Source organism: Pteropus medius, unplaced genomic scaffold, assembly GCF_902729225.1.
Source record: "Pteropus medius unplaced genomic scaffold, Ma_sr-lr_union100, whole genome shotgun sequence".
NCBI classification, from domain to species: domain Eukaryota; kingdom Metazoa; phylum Chordata; class Mammalia; order Chiroptera; family Pteropodidae; genus Pteropus; species Pteropus medius.
In genome coordinates this window covers 3,144,227-3,161,193 of record NW_024349225.1, presented here as the reverse complement: position 1 = coordinate 3,161,193, position 16,967 = coordinate 3,144,227, and the positions used below count along the sequence as shown (strand labels likewise).

The window sequence follows — 16,967 nt, the reverse complement described above, 5'->3', positions numbered from 1 at the left end:
TGAAAAATAGGGTACGTGACATGAACTGTCTAGCAAAGTATATAGATTTATATGAGAAATGTAAAAAACTTCAAAACAATCACTTCTATGTTTAATAGTTGTAGGGTGGATAGAGAGCCTTGTCTAGAATCCATGTCTACGATTTCAGATGAGAGAGTTCTTGACCTTTGCTGGTTCTAGTACTTAATTTATTTTTTCAAATATCCTTCAGGGAAAAACTACTCACTCTTAAACTGGTTCAGTGAAAAAATAAACTCACCAGAAAACTCTAGACTGTGTCAAAATCGTTATCAGTTTTCTACAAGAAGTAAACAAAATAAAGCTGGAGAAAACAAAATTGATCTGATATGCATGCTTTTGTAGATTTTCACCAGTCTTAAGGATAACGCTGGGAACCAGTGTTCAGGTATTTACTGAGCATCAAGGTGCTTGGGAATGAATAAATAAATTTACATATGAACCAACAAGGCATGTAGTCCAAATACTTGGGGTATGAAGTCCAGAAGGTGAGTTGACAACTACCTTCTATGGGCTTCAACACTACCAGATGTTTCCTTTTTTTCTTAAAAAAATCAGGTGCCTGTGTTCAGCATTCATATTACTTCAGTGTCAGGACAAGGTCTAACAATGATAAAATAAGATACTAATATATCGTCATTTAATAGAAACAATCTTGAACTCATATGCTATTTTAAATCTATTTCAAAAATGAAATTTCAGGTTATTTCTGTTTGATCCACAGCCTTCGAGAAGAACATTTCTGCATGTAGTTAACAAGGGTAGCAATACTGCATCCAAAATTTTTCCCGAATATTGTGAATTAAGGAGCCACACACACACACAAAAACAGAGTGGAAAGCGACCTCCCAGAGTTTTCCTTAGAATCAGATCTAAATTCTCAGCAGCAAACAGGAGACTCAGAAAATGCTGACTTTAATTACAAACTTTATTTGTCAATACAATTCACAGTTTATACATGGTGCAACCCACCATATGAACTTTCAGAACAGTTACTGAGGAAATGGATGTAGCTTTCTTTCTAAAAGAGCCTGACTTTCTAAAATTTCGGTTAGAATTTTTTAAGTTTAGAAAAGTACCTTTAACAAGTTAGCTGAATATTTACATTTTTAGCTTAAATTTAAATTTTGGAAAATAAGCATCTATTAAGTTTTTTTTTTTTTTTTTTTAAGATCCTGGGTTAATTTTTAAGACCCTAATCTGAACGCCACTTTTTCAGAGCACCCCTGCCCCACCCTCAAATAGTAAAAGAAATGTTTTGCAATTATATTTAGGGAAATTATTTTCTTTCTGCATTTTTAAAAATTATATATACAATGTACAGCAGATCTAAGTATGAAAATAAAAGAAAGAGTAGCAATCTATTAAGTGCCTTTACTGAATTTCTTCTGAATTTTGGAAACATCCAGAGTTACAGGATATAAAATTAAACTAAAAAGGATTATCAGCCTTTTCTATTCAAAAAAAAAAAAGCTCTCAAGATTTAAATTGTGCTATAACAGCTTTTTCTCTATTGTCAGAGATGAATTATGCCTGCAATCTGCATTTTTCCATGTGCAAAATCACAGTGATCTCACTTCCAACTTCTGCTCTCACACTCAGTCACAACTCCAGAGGTACACCCACAGGTGAGGCCTGAGCCCAGTCCTGCCTGCTGTGTCACCTCCCCTCATCTGGCAAAAGTCACTCAAGGAAAGAAGATCATATAAGCCTTTCTTTCATACACCAAAAAGCAAATTGATGCTGGCAGTATAATGTTTATTCAAATGCTCATAACATATTGTTTCGCTATCTTGTTTTTATCAGAATGGTAATTCACACCCATTATCTTAAATCGCTTCCAATTTAAATCTTAAATCTCTAATCACCTCCTAAAAATATCCTTTTAACAGTTTTCTTCTGCCAGATTACTTATATATATATATATGGATCATCTTCCGCTTTAAAAAATGTATAGTTATTAATAAATGACCAATTCCAAATACTGCCAGGAAAAAAAGGGACTGGGAGCAGCCAATTTTACCAGCCTGGTAATAATGACACTGTATGTGTGTACCACTGGTACCTGAGTCAAATAAATACTCAGAGGGAACATCTTTGCCCCTCATTTCTCTGCAGTGCCTTTACTGCTAGGGTTTCTGAGTGTTGCTTCAATGTCCATCTAATTTGGCATCTATTCCTTCTTCTGGTATCATCACGTCAGTCATTTTACACAGTTTCCAGCAAGGTATGGTATTCAAATGGGGGTCATGGGGTAAAGGACTGTAGGTGAGCCTAGGTGTGGGGCGGGGAAGGAGAAACCACACATTAGCTAGAGAGAGGTTCTGTTTCTTCATAAGATAAGGCACTGACAGAAAATTTCTTAGGTAAAAGGCTGCGTAAGAATTTCTTGCCATTTACAAAAAGAAACGTCATCCATAAGTGGTCCGTATCTAGGCTCAGTTAGGTAGACCCTGAAAAATTAAGGACTGATCCCTCGAAGCTACATTATTACCAGAAACAATTATAATTCATTCTGAAGCCTTATGGCACATTAGAAAAAAAGGGAGAAAAACAGTCTGGGCACAGAAAGGCATCAGACACTGCTTGTTTTACTCCACTCATCTAAGAAAGTGGATCTTTCAACAAGCATCATCAAAAAGATAGTGCTGGCTCAGAATTCCAGATTCTTTTGATGGCAGATGACCATGATGGGTGTATCTATTTTCCCCCCACTTTTGGAGCTCATGCACAGTTTAAAAAATGCTACCAGCAACAGTCATAAAGATCATATAGAAGTCCTCACCTATGGCTATGCCTAAGGCTCTTCAAAGAGAGGGCTATTTAATGTTCTCTATAACAGCAATTTCCTCGCCTGCACAGTGTGGCGTCAATCCATTCAAATAGATACTTTCAGTTTTCAGTAAGGGAGGCAAGACATCCCTCTCACTGGCCAGGTGGTTCACGGACAGGGTCCGCCTACAAGGAGTCAGCTCCTGGTTGTGGTTCCCAGCCAGTTCTGCAGAGAGCTTCCGCTTAATGGAGGTGGCGCGCTGGAACTTGTCATAAATCTCCACACTCAGCCGCCTCCTGGTTTCCTTGAACTCGGCTGTGACGTTGGCTGTCCACTCAGCAGCGTGGGCTCTGAACTCTCCCACCTGGAGAAAAGACAAAGACACACCAATGTGACAGTCAACATTTTGTGTGCTTTATTTTCTGAGCCTTTTGTAACACTGGAGGTCTGAGAACTGACCTAATAAGGTAAGATGCAGAGCAAAACTCCATTTTACACAGATCTGGCTCTAAAAAAGCAATCTATGAATGTAAACTCTATAAATCAAATTGTATTAGAGGTACTAGGTGTGCTTGATTTTTGCACATGAATCCTGTCATTGAAACTTCTGATTCTATTAAAAAAAAATCTCTAACTTTTTAAAACTTTGTGAGGGGTTTTTTTTTTTTCATCTGTAATTTGAAGAAGTATCTGGGTATAGAAAAGGCAGAAGCAGCAGGACAGAGTAAAAACCTGGAACGTGAACCCAGGTGACCTGGTTTGTTCTGACAGCACCAAAGCTGTTTACATGGACATAAACTCAGGTTTTAGGGACCAGCAATGATGTGTGCCAGGACTCTATATCCAACCCCCTATTGCTCATTTAGGAAATCTCTATTTACTAAGTAAGCAACAATATATCTCGTTTTTGCCTTCAGGGAAAGCAGATAACTGGTAAGTCAGACCATCCTGAGGCCCATTTTGGAGAATAAGTAAGTCCACGGAACAGTTTCTCAGTGGATGCTCGTGGATTTAACGAAGCACCCAACCTGCCTGAGCTGCCACTTCCTCAGCAGTAGGACAGGCGTCTTCACAGAACACACCTGACAGGATGGCTGGGCTCATGCGCTTCGCCAGCTGTAAGGGTTTATGTCTGCGTACTTCTCTCTCCAAAGTTAAAGAAGAAAATATTGCCAAGGCCTAAGCATGTGCATAATGTTTCCTCTGACCTCTTTAAAATTATATCTGCACTCTTGACACCTAAACGGAACCACGACTAACCCCACAGAAATCTTTAAAATCCTTTCCTTAACCAACTAGAACTTAATAATCCGGGACATCTCCTATTGTGGAACAAGTTCCCCATTTCCCTCTATGGCTCACCCTTCTGCTTTTAGCTTAGGTGACATGGGCTCTTATTTATCTGGAAATCGAATAACTATAGATCTGTTTTTTGTTTGTTGTTTAACCTCTGTTGATTTTTGTTTTAGACTTTGATATGAGAAATATAACTGATGGTTTCTGCTGTGGTCTGAATGTTTGTCCCCCACCCCACCCCAATCCCCAAATTCACATGTTGAAATCCTAACCCCAAGGGACCTCTGGAGGATGATTACTTTATGAGGGTTGAACCTTCACGAACGGGATTAGTGCTTCATGAAAGAGAGCTCCCCGGCCCCTTCCACCATGTGAGGACGCAGCAAGAAGGCTCTGGATGTCGCTTGGAAAGGATTATGCTGAGACTACGATCCTGGACTCCCAATCTCCAGAACTAACTGTGAGAAATAAATATTTGCTGTTTATAAGCTACCTAGTCTGCGGTATTTTGTTACAGCAACCTGATCAAACTAAACCGGTTTCTAGATATTTATACTGAAGATCTGAACTATAGAGGGAATATATATGTACATATATTTCAACATGATATGTACATATACTTGAGTAGTCATAGATGTGTGTGTGTCCACAAAAACAAAATGAAAACTGTTCTAATATCCTTGGAAGGAGGCACATGGCCGATCTCTCTTCTTCGTCTGTTCGTAATCACATATATACACACATTTGATGATCTACTATTTATTTTAAAAAGGTCTTTTATTTCCTACTTGTATTGTCCTAACAAGAAATAATTGCTTGTTATCTGTGCCTGGTTCTGAAATAAAAAGCAAAGCTGGAAAAATGAGAACTCGTGGCATACATAATTGGCGAGCTTGAGCATTCCTTAATCACTGAGGCAAGTTTTAGAGAAACTTACACAGAAAGAGGTGCTAAATTTATAGCAATGTAGCCTGAAGATTCTCACTGTTCCCGTAAGGGACCCTGTCCCTTACACTATACTCAGATATGGAAGAGATTATTGAATGTTTAATTCTGCTTTTGGGAGACTCTCTGGTTAGAAAAGCAGAGGCAGTATCAAACAGTGGTGAGAAATGCTGAATCGTTCCATACATATCTATAAATAACGTGCCCTCCACGCCCCCAACAGTTTGTGTTATTTTTCTGTTTACTTCGTTGTCTTTCTGTTTAGACTAAGAGTTCTTGAGTTCGGAGTCTATACTATATTCATTGCTGTATCTATAACATCTAGGGTCTGGTATAGAAAAGGCCATCAGTAGAAACTTGTTGAATTTCATTAAATTAATAAATGAAGACTGTCTATAAAGTTTTAAAATAGTACTTTTAATATAAAAAGTTAAGAGATTCAGTTGTTTCTCTACCAGTTTCAATTTAGTTTTCAAGACTTAAAATTACAGCAATCTTAAAGATTATGCTCAAATACAAAAAGAAAATTTGAGTAATATGGTCTTAAAATAGTTCTTGTTGAAATGTTATTAAATTCTCCTAGTTTACACTACAAGCAGATAATCCCAGTGTGAAATTTGCAGTTTATAATAAAACAGTAATTATTAATGAAAAATAAAATTTTTTAACTGACCTTTATTGCCACCTTGCCAATGATTTTATAAAAAAAGAAATTAACCTGTTCTATTTGAGAATGCAGAATTTTCTAATGTAAAAAGAACAAATACTTATATAATTTTATCTTTGATGAGCCTTTCCTAGTAGTAAGGTTAATAAAATAAAAGAAACAGGAAAGAATCAACATTTTTGTTTAAATGTCTGTGAAATGTAAGAATCAGCTACTATATTCAATTTCCTCCCACGTACAGGTAGTTAACCAAAAATAATCACTTGCCTACAATAAGTGATTTAGAGTAAACCTGTAAATCATGGCTCAAGTCTTGGGACACTGTTAGAAATGATGGACCTAAAATTAGGCCTATTTCATTGGTTTTATTTTGATTACCAGCCTTTTACCTCCATGAGCAGAAAGGCTACTGATCACAGGATCTGTCTCCCTCTTTCTTTAGTAATAGTCTCCTATTTTTTTATCTTAAAAATGTCTTATTATTAATAGTAATAGACTCTGCTTATCTAAAATTCAAATGTTAATCCACTTACTTGCTAATTTTTTATCTCTTCTAAAATGTAAGTTCTATGTACATCCTCAGCACCTATAATATACCTGGTATGCAGCAGGCTTATAATAAAATACTTTTAAATGCATGAACATATCGCTGAAAATGCATGCTCTCTGTAATCTCACACCTCGATAACAATTAGCAATGGCATAACACAGACTGCCAATTGTTTTTCTTTCCTATATACTTAATTTCTTCCTCCTCCATTTTGATTATCATTAATATTTTCGCAAATGGCTTTTTTCTCTGTAACCAATTTTCATCATTTTCCCTTGCTAGTACCCATTATTCTTCTACCTCATAGTTTTTGTCAGCTGCCTAGCATTCCACAGGATGATGGATATGGCATGCTACTACTGATGAATTCTGGATGGTATTTTGTTTTTCGTTTTTGTTTTTTTTTTTAAATAATAATGATAACTCTTCGGTGGATATTCTTGTACCCATATCCTTGCTAATGTGTCCAAGTATTACTAGAAGTGGAAATGCAGGGTCGAAAGATATGAATATTTTCAGATTTTGAGGCCATTGTGAAATTTCCAACTAATCGCCATTGTTTTCAGAGTCAGAGTTTGCAGCAGCCTTAACACTTCCTCTTTCTGGACAGTTAGGTAACCTCTGTCTTTTCACAGCAAAAAAGGATCTGATTATTGGCACCTACATAAAAAATTCTTTAAATGTCTTAATTATTGCAATTTGAAATTTAAGTGGCCATAATAAATTGGACAAAGAATAAAAACCTTCCTTAGACTCGATCTGCATTTTCTCAAGAAGCGAGTTTCACAAAGTTACCATGATCTCTCAGGGTACGCTAATGACACAGAAAGCTTTCTATAGAGCCAAGGGCTTCTACAAATTAGTGATTCCTGCAAATTAGGAAAAGCCTAAATGCAAGGAAAGCTCAGCTTATCTCAGTTCATAAATTGAATTTCTTATTTTTAATTGCACTCAATCTTGGCAGAGGCCGGGATTCTTCTCTGCTTTGGGGGACATGTCTTTTTCTAATTTCTTTAGCATTCTCAAGTGGGAAAAGGTAATCTCTGGAGGACATAAGGGCTGCAGCTGAAAAAGCCAAAAAACAGGAGGAGCTTAGCAGCAGTGGGGAGGAGGGACAGGAGCCTCCGGTTCTAGCTCTATCACTCATATTCTAGGTGCCCACAGGTAAGCAATGTTACCTTTTCTGAGCTTCATTATCTATTAAATAAGGATAATAATAATCTATTTCACAGGAGAAACAAGTGGTGTGTGTGCATGTGTGTGTCCTTAAAATGTAAAGGACTACACAATTACTAATTATGATGACAAGGCTGGTGATGATGATATGGCTTGCCATGGGTACTTCAAGAGCTTAGAGGAGAGTACCAGGGAATGCAGTCAGCTAGGTGGAGAGCCAGAGGAGAGAAGGAGCAATATAATATAGAATTGAAATAGAAATAATATAGAATTGAAAAAAATGGGACACTTACCCATGGACTATGATTCAAAAGTTCTAAGACTTCAGTGGCAGCGTGGCCTGAGTCTCTTTGCATGTCTCACCAGAAGCAATGGATTGCCTAAGCCCTGAGTTATGCAGATCTTTAAGTCATGAGGTGGTCTGAGCATGTTGAAGGCACACATGAAAAATAGAGCTGAATAGCCATCCTTGCCAGATACACTGGGTGATGTACTTCATCGGTCAAAGGCAGGCCATGACCAGAGAGTGTTTTGTTTCCCTTTTACTCATTATTACAACTGGAATAATAGTGTGAATACAATAAAGAATTCAAAGTATAACTTAATAAAGATTTACTCATAATAAAAAGGACTCTCATTTTTAACACAGGTCCACATCACGGAATTGTATAAAATTGTGTATGTGTACATGTATATACTTATATACATACATGTAGATATTGATATACATAAAAATGTTACTTATTTGATTGTTATAATAAATCTGTGGGGAAAATTCTGTCATGTTCCCTGTTTCACAGAAAAAGAAACTGAGGCTAGAGAGGTTAAAAAACTTGACCCACAAAGTATACATGGTGGAACCAGGATTCAAACTTGGAGGTCTAGCCCCAGCATAATATTCTCCTTTGCCAGTAAAATATTATCAATTCTAGGGATTAAACATCTTTTGGAGGAGTACAAAGCAAATTCACATTATATGGCACTCTACCCCACAGCACATTGTATTAGGGTGAGGATAGCCTGTCATAATTTCCTAAAAATACTAAGAAAAAAATAAAAAATCGACTCAAAAAGTATGCACTAAGGCTACTTATCTAAACCAATAATGGTACCTGTTCTCTCTCTACTATGCCCTTATCTTTCTATTATTTTTCAGGATACTGGATTTAGGGAATATAGCTACTCAAACTCAAAGCTTAAAAATAAGGAGAAAAAGACGACAAAAATAAAGGAGAGTCCCTCAAAAACCAAACCAAGGCCATCAAAATAAGGAATAATTACTTATTCTCATTCCTTAAAAAGAATTGTGACCTTACTGTATTGTCTATAGTGGTGTATTCATTATGGATTGAAGTACAGACTCACATTTTGTAATAGTGATAAAATTGTATATTTGAACTCTGAAGGTTCCTTTTTTGTTTTCAAAGAAATTTCAAAATAAGGTTCTGAAATATTACATTTATAGAAGTAAAAGTTTTCTTGATTGAAACTTTAATGCTGTGGTGTTCTGGATAATTAAAATTAATCCTTATGCATTAAAACATTTTTGTTTCATTGGATTTTTATTTAAAAATAGTTTTCAATAACTGAAATCACATCTCATCTCCCTAAAACTAAGCAATCTACACCACTTAGCTGAGGACCCAAAATGAGCAAAAATGGCTCCTAAAGGATTATAATGAATGTTACTGCAGCTTATGCACTTGACTCGAAGAAGAGGTCTTCCCCTGGATTCTGTGTATTCTTTTTTTTCTTTTTTCTTTTTCAATTAGAGTTGACATTCAATATTATTTTATGTTAGTTTCAGATGTCCACCATAGTGATCAGACATTTATGTAACTTATGAAGTGATCCCTTCGATTAGTCTAGTACCCACCTGGCACTATACATAGTAATTACAATATTATTGACTATTTCCCTATGCTGTACTTTACATCTCTGTGACTATTGTGTAACTACCAATTTGCACTTCTTAATCCCTTCCCCTTTTTCACCCAGCCTCCCAACTCCACTCCTATCTGGCAACCATCAGTTTATTCTCTGTATCTATAAGTCCGTTTCTGTTTGTTTGTTTGTTTATTTTGTTCTTTAGATTCCACATGTAAGTGAGATCATATGGTATTTGTCTTTCTCTGTCTGAGTTATTTCACTTAGCATAATACCCTTTAAGTCCATCCATGTTGTTGCAAATGGTTATATTTCAATTTTTATGGCTGAGTAATATTCCATTGTATATATGTATCACACCTTCTTTATTCAGTCGTCTATTGACGGGCACTTAGATTGCTTCCATACCTTGGCTATTGTAAATAGCACTTCAATGAACACAGGGGTGCATGTCTTTTCGAATTAGTGTTTTGATTTCTTCAGAAGTGGAATTACTTGGTCATAAGGTAGTTCTACGTTTAATTTTTTGAGGAACCTCCGTGCTGTTTTCTATAGTGGCTGCACCAATTTGCAGTTGAACCAACAGTGTGCAAGTTTCTTGACTTTTACATAATTCCTACAACCCAGGTGATTGACTGACAGGAAAAAGATGAAAATGGAGTGCTACAAACAGTCACTCGTCTTCCAAACTCTAGTAGAACTGCTCTCATTCATGCCATTGAATTCAGTGGACCATTCTTTGTCCTTACCCTGCTTGACCTTCACAGCAGCAAGTAGCATTGCTGACTCTGCCTTCCCTCTCAATTTGTCTTCGCTCTTAGTTTTCAGATCGGCACACTCTCTTGGTGTTCTCTTACCTATCAGGTTAATTCTTCTCAATCAGTTTTGCAGGCTCGTTTTCTTTTATCCTCTCCTTAACTTCCTTTGTTCCTCAGGGTTCTATTCCTCTCATTTTCTCTGGATGATCATATCCTTCTAATTGCTTCAATTATAATTTATTTGCTGATGACTCCCAGTCCATATTTCTAGGTTTACTCTCTCTACTGAATTCTTTATATGTATACCTGACTGCTTATTAAATATCATCACTTTGATGATTTCTAGGCATGGCAAACTCAGCATATCTCCACATAAAATTAGTTAACGTCTCAAACCTGTTCTTATTTCATTTCTTATCACAATGAATAGTACCATTAATCAACAATAGTACCATTAATCCCAATTTGAATGGTAATATAATCCTTTATTCTTCCCCTCACTCAATCTTACATCAAATAGCCATGAGTCTTGCTGAGTCACTTCTTCTTCTCTCAATTCCTTTCACTTCTATGCATTCCCACTGTTAAAACTGCAGTCCTGTCCATCATTTTGTCTCATCTGGAGTACTTCAGCAGAATCCTAGCTAGTCTTGCCAACTGACGTCCATCTTGCTTAAATGCATTGTCCACACAGCACCCAGCATATGCCTCGATAAACACAAATCGATCACACACTTGCCCTTGCATAAAATCATTCAACTGATTCCCAGTTCACTTCAGATAAAGTCCAAACTCTTTAAAGTGGATCATATGTTCTCAAATCTACCACCTATCACCTAAGATCTATCAGCCTCAATTCTAACCACTATCCCTCTCAGAGTCTCCTCTAAGGGGGCCATTCTAAACATTTATTTCCTCAAACATGCCAATTTTCCTTTTATCTTCATTCATTCACTACTTATTCTCAGACTACTGTTTCTCAGTCCTCTCTAGTACATTTCCTACTCATCCTAAACTAGACATACTCCTAGAGCCATTCTCTGACTCCTCAGACCACATCAGGATCATTTGGGTTTTGGGGGATTTTTTTTTGTATCTACAGTATTATGTACATCCCTAGCACAATTTACTACAACTACTCGTTTGCTTTCCTAGCTTCATGGCAGTGGTGAGGATATGTCTGCTATATCTTAGTCAGTATTCTCAGAACCTAGAAGAGTGTATATAATGGTTATTCAATAAGTATTTGTTGGAAAAAATGAAGGAACGAATAAATGAATGGCAGACCAATCATGTTTTGGTTACATGTTCCAATAAAGAGTTTGCTTCCTAACTGACTTTGATGCGATAATTCTATTCCTCTCAGGATGATTATGCAGACAGGCTGATTCACAGTAAATGTGTGAAGTACGTTCCCTTAAACATTTTAGCCTTGGTAGAGCCTCCTCACCATTCTAAGAAGTCTATGATGCTACTAACGTCTTATTCTCAAAGTGAAGGGCGTCATGCCTGTTGTATAGAGCTTTCAAACCAATTTCCCTTTTCTTTCCCTTCTCCTCCCCAGCCCTCTAACCTTTGTTCATCATTCTCACCACTTTGCATGACTATAGATGACTAGGCTATCCTGATCCTGGACTTCACCATCCTTAGGCGATGCAACCCTTAAAGTTAAAGAAGGATCAACATTTTCACTTTAGAAGAATCACTAACATCTTTGTCAGCAATGATGAACACTTATTAAGTGTATAATAGTTTTTCAAGGTAGCAAAGTCTCATGATTACAGAGGCCCAGTAGTTGCCTGCTCAACAGTGGTTCCAAACTCTGCAGTCCTCAGGTTCTCTAGGTATCTCAAATAAAACCATGAAGGCCCTTGAAATGGCAGCAATGGAATTTTTTAAAAAGTACTTTCCATATTCTAACTCTTTTAGGGCAATTTTCCTAAATCACATAAGGTTAATAAGATGGCCTGAGAAAAATGAAAGTTCACTATTTCAGAAACTTGCAATTTATGAACTTTATAAGAAGCTCATTTGTACCTCCAAAAGGATTTATCAACTAACTACATAGCAGATTTTTTGAAGGTAAAGATCACTTTCCTATTTCTCCAAGCTCACACTTCCTTCCCACTCACTCCATATTTCAGCATCTTGGATAGTGATCTGAGTAGAGTAATTTAACGAAATGAGTTTAGTTCGTCCCCACTAGATGGTAAGCTTGACAGAGACTATGCATCCTGTTTATTTTTTCTCCTCATAAAAGTACTCAACATGGAATGTGAATAAACTAGATTCCTGCAGACTTTCCAACTGACTAGTAAGAAATTTGTGACATTGACAGACACAGCCCTCTTCCTGGATATTAAATATCCTTCCTAGGATATTAAAAAGCAAAAGTATAAAAATGGAAATTGTGGATTTTAAGTCACCTGCTGAATAGCTATTATGTACAAGACCTGGCTTAGTGCAGACTTTCATGAGTTACAATCATTTTTGAGTAGATTTTTTCTTTTAAATCTCCCCTTACTGATGCTATTATGCCACCTGTGCAGATTCTGTATGTAGCAGACACAGCCCTAAATCAACCTTCTGAGGGCAGAGTTCCCTATGAAATGCTATTTATTTAGTGAATGCACGTACCACTTGTAGACTGCAATTGCCAGTGAGAGTTTTTCTTATCCAGACACCAAAGTAAAAGAAAAAAAATACCTTGAAGGAATCTTTAATTTTTAATGTTATATAGACAATTTTTAAAAAGGTTTGAGAATCAACAAAATGAAAAGACAACCAAAGGAATGGGAGAAAATATTCGCAAATAATATATCTGATAATGGGTTAATATCCAAAATATATAAAGAACTACAACTCAACTGCTCCCCCCCCCAAAAAAAAACAAAAAACTCAATCTGATTTAAAAATGGGCAGCGAATCTGAATAGACATTTTCCAAAGAAGACATACAGATAGCCAACAGGTACAGGAAAAGGTGCTAAACATGACTAATCATCAGGGAAATGCAAATCAAAACCACAAAGAGATATCATCTTATACCTGTTATAATGGTCATCAAAATGACAAATGTTATTGAGGATATGGAGAAAGGGAAACCCTTGTAAACTGTTGATGGGAATGTAAATTGGTGTACCCGCTATGGAAAACAGTATAGAGGTCCCTCAAAAAAATAAAAATAGAACTACCACATGATACAGCAATTCTACTTCTTGGTATTTATCTGAAGAAAAAAAACACACGTACCACATAACTCAAAAAGATATATGCAGCCCTATGTTCAGGCAGCATTATTTATAATAGTCAAGATGTAGAAACAACCTAAGTGTTCACTGATGGATGGATAAAGAAAATGTAAATGTGCTCTCTCTCTATATATATAGCATACAGTGGATATATATATATATATATATATATATATATATATATATATATATATATATAATCTCCACACAGTGCAATATCATCCAGCCATAAAAAAAAAGAATGAAATCTTGCCATTGCAAAAACCTTGAGGGCATTATGTTAAGTTACATAAATTAGAAAGAGAAGGACAAATACCGTATGATCCCACTTATATGTGGAATCTTAAAAAAAAAGAAAAGTAAAGAAACAAACTGATGGCTGCCTGAGGTGGGGGGTAAAGAGTGGGATGGGCGAAATGGGTGAAGGGAGTTAAAAGGCACAAAATTCCAGTTATAAAATAAATAAGGTATGAGGATGTAATGTATACCATGTCAACTCTCGTCCATTATACTGTATTGCAAATTAGAAAGTTGCTAAGAGAATAGACCTTAAAAGTTCTTATCACACATACACAAATTCTGCATGGTGACAGATGTTAACGAGACTGATTGTGATGATCAGTTTGCAATATATATATAAATATCAAATCATTACATTGTATACCTGAAACTAATGTAATGGTACATGTCAATTATACCTCAATTAAAAAATTAAAAAGCCAAAAACTCTATAAAATGATTGAGAATGTCTGAGTTGATATTTCTGAATCATAACTCTAATTTACTAAAGTATAATTCATTATACTTTACACCTAGGTGTGATTAAAGATAATTCCCTGTTTTGATTTTCATATTTGTTAATGATTTCACTTCTGAAAGTCTCCTGGTCTCTACTCGAGGTCAATTCTCACTGCAGTAGCCATTTCTTAGTAACAGAAAGTGTAATGTGACCTAAAGAGAATTTCCAGCATGCTCAAGTTAAAAATTTTTTAATTGTAGCATTTTAAATGCACTTGGTGTTTATCAACTGCATTTCCTCCAAACAACTCTGCAAAATGCCAGCTACTTGTTTCGCCAAGATAGAAAAGCTGATTTGTGAGGAGCAGTACTTCCTTATACCTTCTTTTTCCCTCCGATCTGTTTCTGAGCCATGCTTCTGTGACAGGAAAACATAATCCTGTCCTGAATTTTAATAAGACAGTAAATTCCAAAGTGTGTGTTATCTAAAAGTGTCTGCTCCAAATGGCAAAAGTCAGTCTCCCTACAAGATCAAGTTACCTGGAATAATGGTGTTGAATATTAGCTAACATGCAAGAGGCTCTACAATTTTAAACCATGCTGCTGCATGAGTCCTGTTTTCTATAAAATTTAACAAATGCTAACCAAGATGTTGATCGTTATTTCATTTTAAGTCTGCGTCTAATTTATCTAGATGAACCTGTGAAATTCATCAAATTTAGAATAAATCTAACTTAAATTTTGGTTTTTGATCATTAATAGATGAGTAATAATCAAAATTTGCTAATATTCTAAATTGTTCATTTCCAAAAATGAATATCTTAATGACATTTTTTTCCAATTATTTGCAGGCAGCTACTTTACAGTAGAAATTTGAAGTATGATTTGGAAATCTGGCAACGGCAACTCTGCCAGTCCTCTGTGGTAAGACAGCAATTCAAATTTTCTTTCTCTCAAAGCACCTTTCACCAGTCATTTCTCCTGAATCACCCCCTTCCCATTCTTACTTCATGTACAAGGCCATTTGCAGTCCTACAATCTTTGCTAGTCGTTTTTTCCCTGTAGAACTTACCCTGCCTTATCTATATTTTCTACTCTAATTGGCTTTAACTTTTCTTCTCATGTAATTCTCAATTAACAGTGAATAATAATCACTTGCTATAGGTTAACCAGTCCCTTTCATGGAGTCATAACTGGAAAAGGAATTCTATCTAAAACTCTGTAAGGTTTTTCCAACTACTGACAATCGACTCAAATACAGTAGTCTCCCTTTATCTGCCATTTTGATTTCCATAGTTTCAGTTACACACAATCGACCATGGCCCAAAAATATTAAATGGAAAATTCCATAAAGAAATAATTCATAAGTTTTAAATTGGGTGCTGTTCTCAGTAGCGTTATGAAATCTCTCATCATATTTCCTGGGACGTCAATCATTCCTTTGCCCAGAATATCCTTGCTGTATATGCTCCCCACCTGTATATGCTCGCCACCCATCAATCACTTAGTAGCAGGCTTGGTTATCAGATCGACCATCACAGTACTGCAGTGCCCGTGTTCAAGTAACCTTTTTTAACCTAAAAATGGCCCCAAAGCACAAGAGTAGTTTAAACTTTATCATAGGTGTGTATGTACAAGAAAAAAGCAGAGTATATATAAGGTTCAGTACTGTCATGGTTTCAGGCATCCACTGGGGGTCTTGGAATACATCCCCCTTAAATACAGGGGGCTACTATATTGGATAATAGTTGGAAGAGCTTCTACTTTTCCTTTAGAATTATTATATTTTATATTCTATTTAATCATTGCTTTTGATGGCGACAGAATAACGTGGGTAAAGAGCTTTTTCTCTAAGGGACATCTTCATAAGAATCTGAAGTAAAACTGAGCATTTAGGATTCAGTAGCCACTAAGTAATTTTTATTTTTTTAACCAGGAATAAAACGAGAAGGGTTTTTCTCATCTTGGACCAATGCTTGTTCCTGTCCCTTTTGACAGCGGGATTTTAATCTACTTTTCTCAGTGCTGCGTTGCTATATACCTTAAGGACTTGAGGAAAGTTAAATATTCAAAGCAGGTAGATGAGTTGAAAACATTTCTCTGGTTAAATCTGTAAAAATAATTTGAAGCCTACTTTGCATTCCAATTTCAGAAGTTGCCTAGACTATAATTTCTGATAATTATTATTAATTCACTTTCTGAAGTATTGACATTTCATTGTACTGTTGAACTGTACTTTTAAAAAGAACAATTCAAATTATTCTCTTTGCCGACCAGGTTAAAAAAAAAAAAAAAAAAAAACTAAAAGAATTACTAAGTGCCACATTATCTTGACAGAACAGTACATGATGTTTTTCTTTGGTTTTCAAGAAAGTATATGTAATATTCATAAGGTCTCCTTAATCTAAACTGCTTTTTTTAGTTAGTGATGTCTCCACTTCTTAATACCACCAATATTAACATAATTGTGTAATACAATCATTTTTAATAAGAACAATGTCAAGAAAAATAATAATACTAATATTAATAACATGATTTAAAATAATATCTTCTAAATATTTGAAAGTATTATATGTCATGTTAACTGCCTTAATAATGAAGCGGAACTGCAAAATCAAAAATTCATTTGTTGTAGAGGAAACTCAACTGCTTAATTTTTGTCATCATTGTGACACATCATTATTGTGTTACTGAACATCCTTGAAATTCTCTCTACTGGTCCGTTATTGGGGTCACTTCAACAGTTCATTTTATGGAGCTCACCCAACTTATACAATAGCTTACTGTGTAATAATGATGAGATATTAAAGTTCATAAAACAAAATAAAATAATTTATGTACTTTTTATGAAATTCCACACACTCTTATATGATTGAGTTATAGTAACTGGATATTTGTTTGTCAGCACA

At 35.7% G+C, this 16,967-nt stretch overlaps 1 protein-coding gene across 6 annotated transcripts in view; it reads right to left on the bottom strand.

Moving 5' to 3' along the window:
- Positions 1-927: 927 nt before the first annotated feature.
- The window catches only part of KCNK2 (potassium two pore domain channel subfamily K member 2), a 158,847-nt gene continuing 142,807 nt past the window's right edge, over positions 928-16,967 (bottom strand). For all 6 annotated transcript variants that reach the window (XM_039881222.1, XM_039881223.1, XM_039881220.1 and 3 more), the window contains one exon: positions 928-3,155. In XM_039881222.1, coding sequence (XP_039737156.1) covers positions 2,838-3,155 — 318 coding nt within the window. In that variant the 3' untranslated portion in view covers positions 928-2,837. The remainder of the gene's footprint in view (positions 3,156-16,967) is intronic.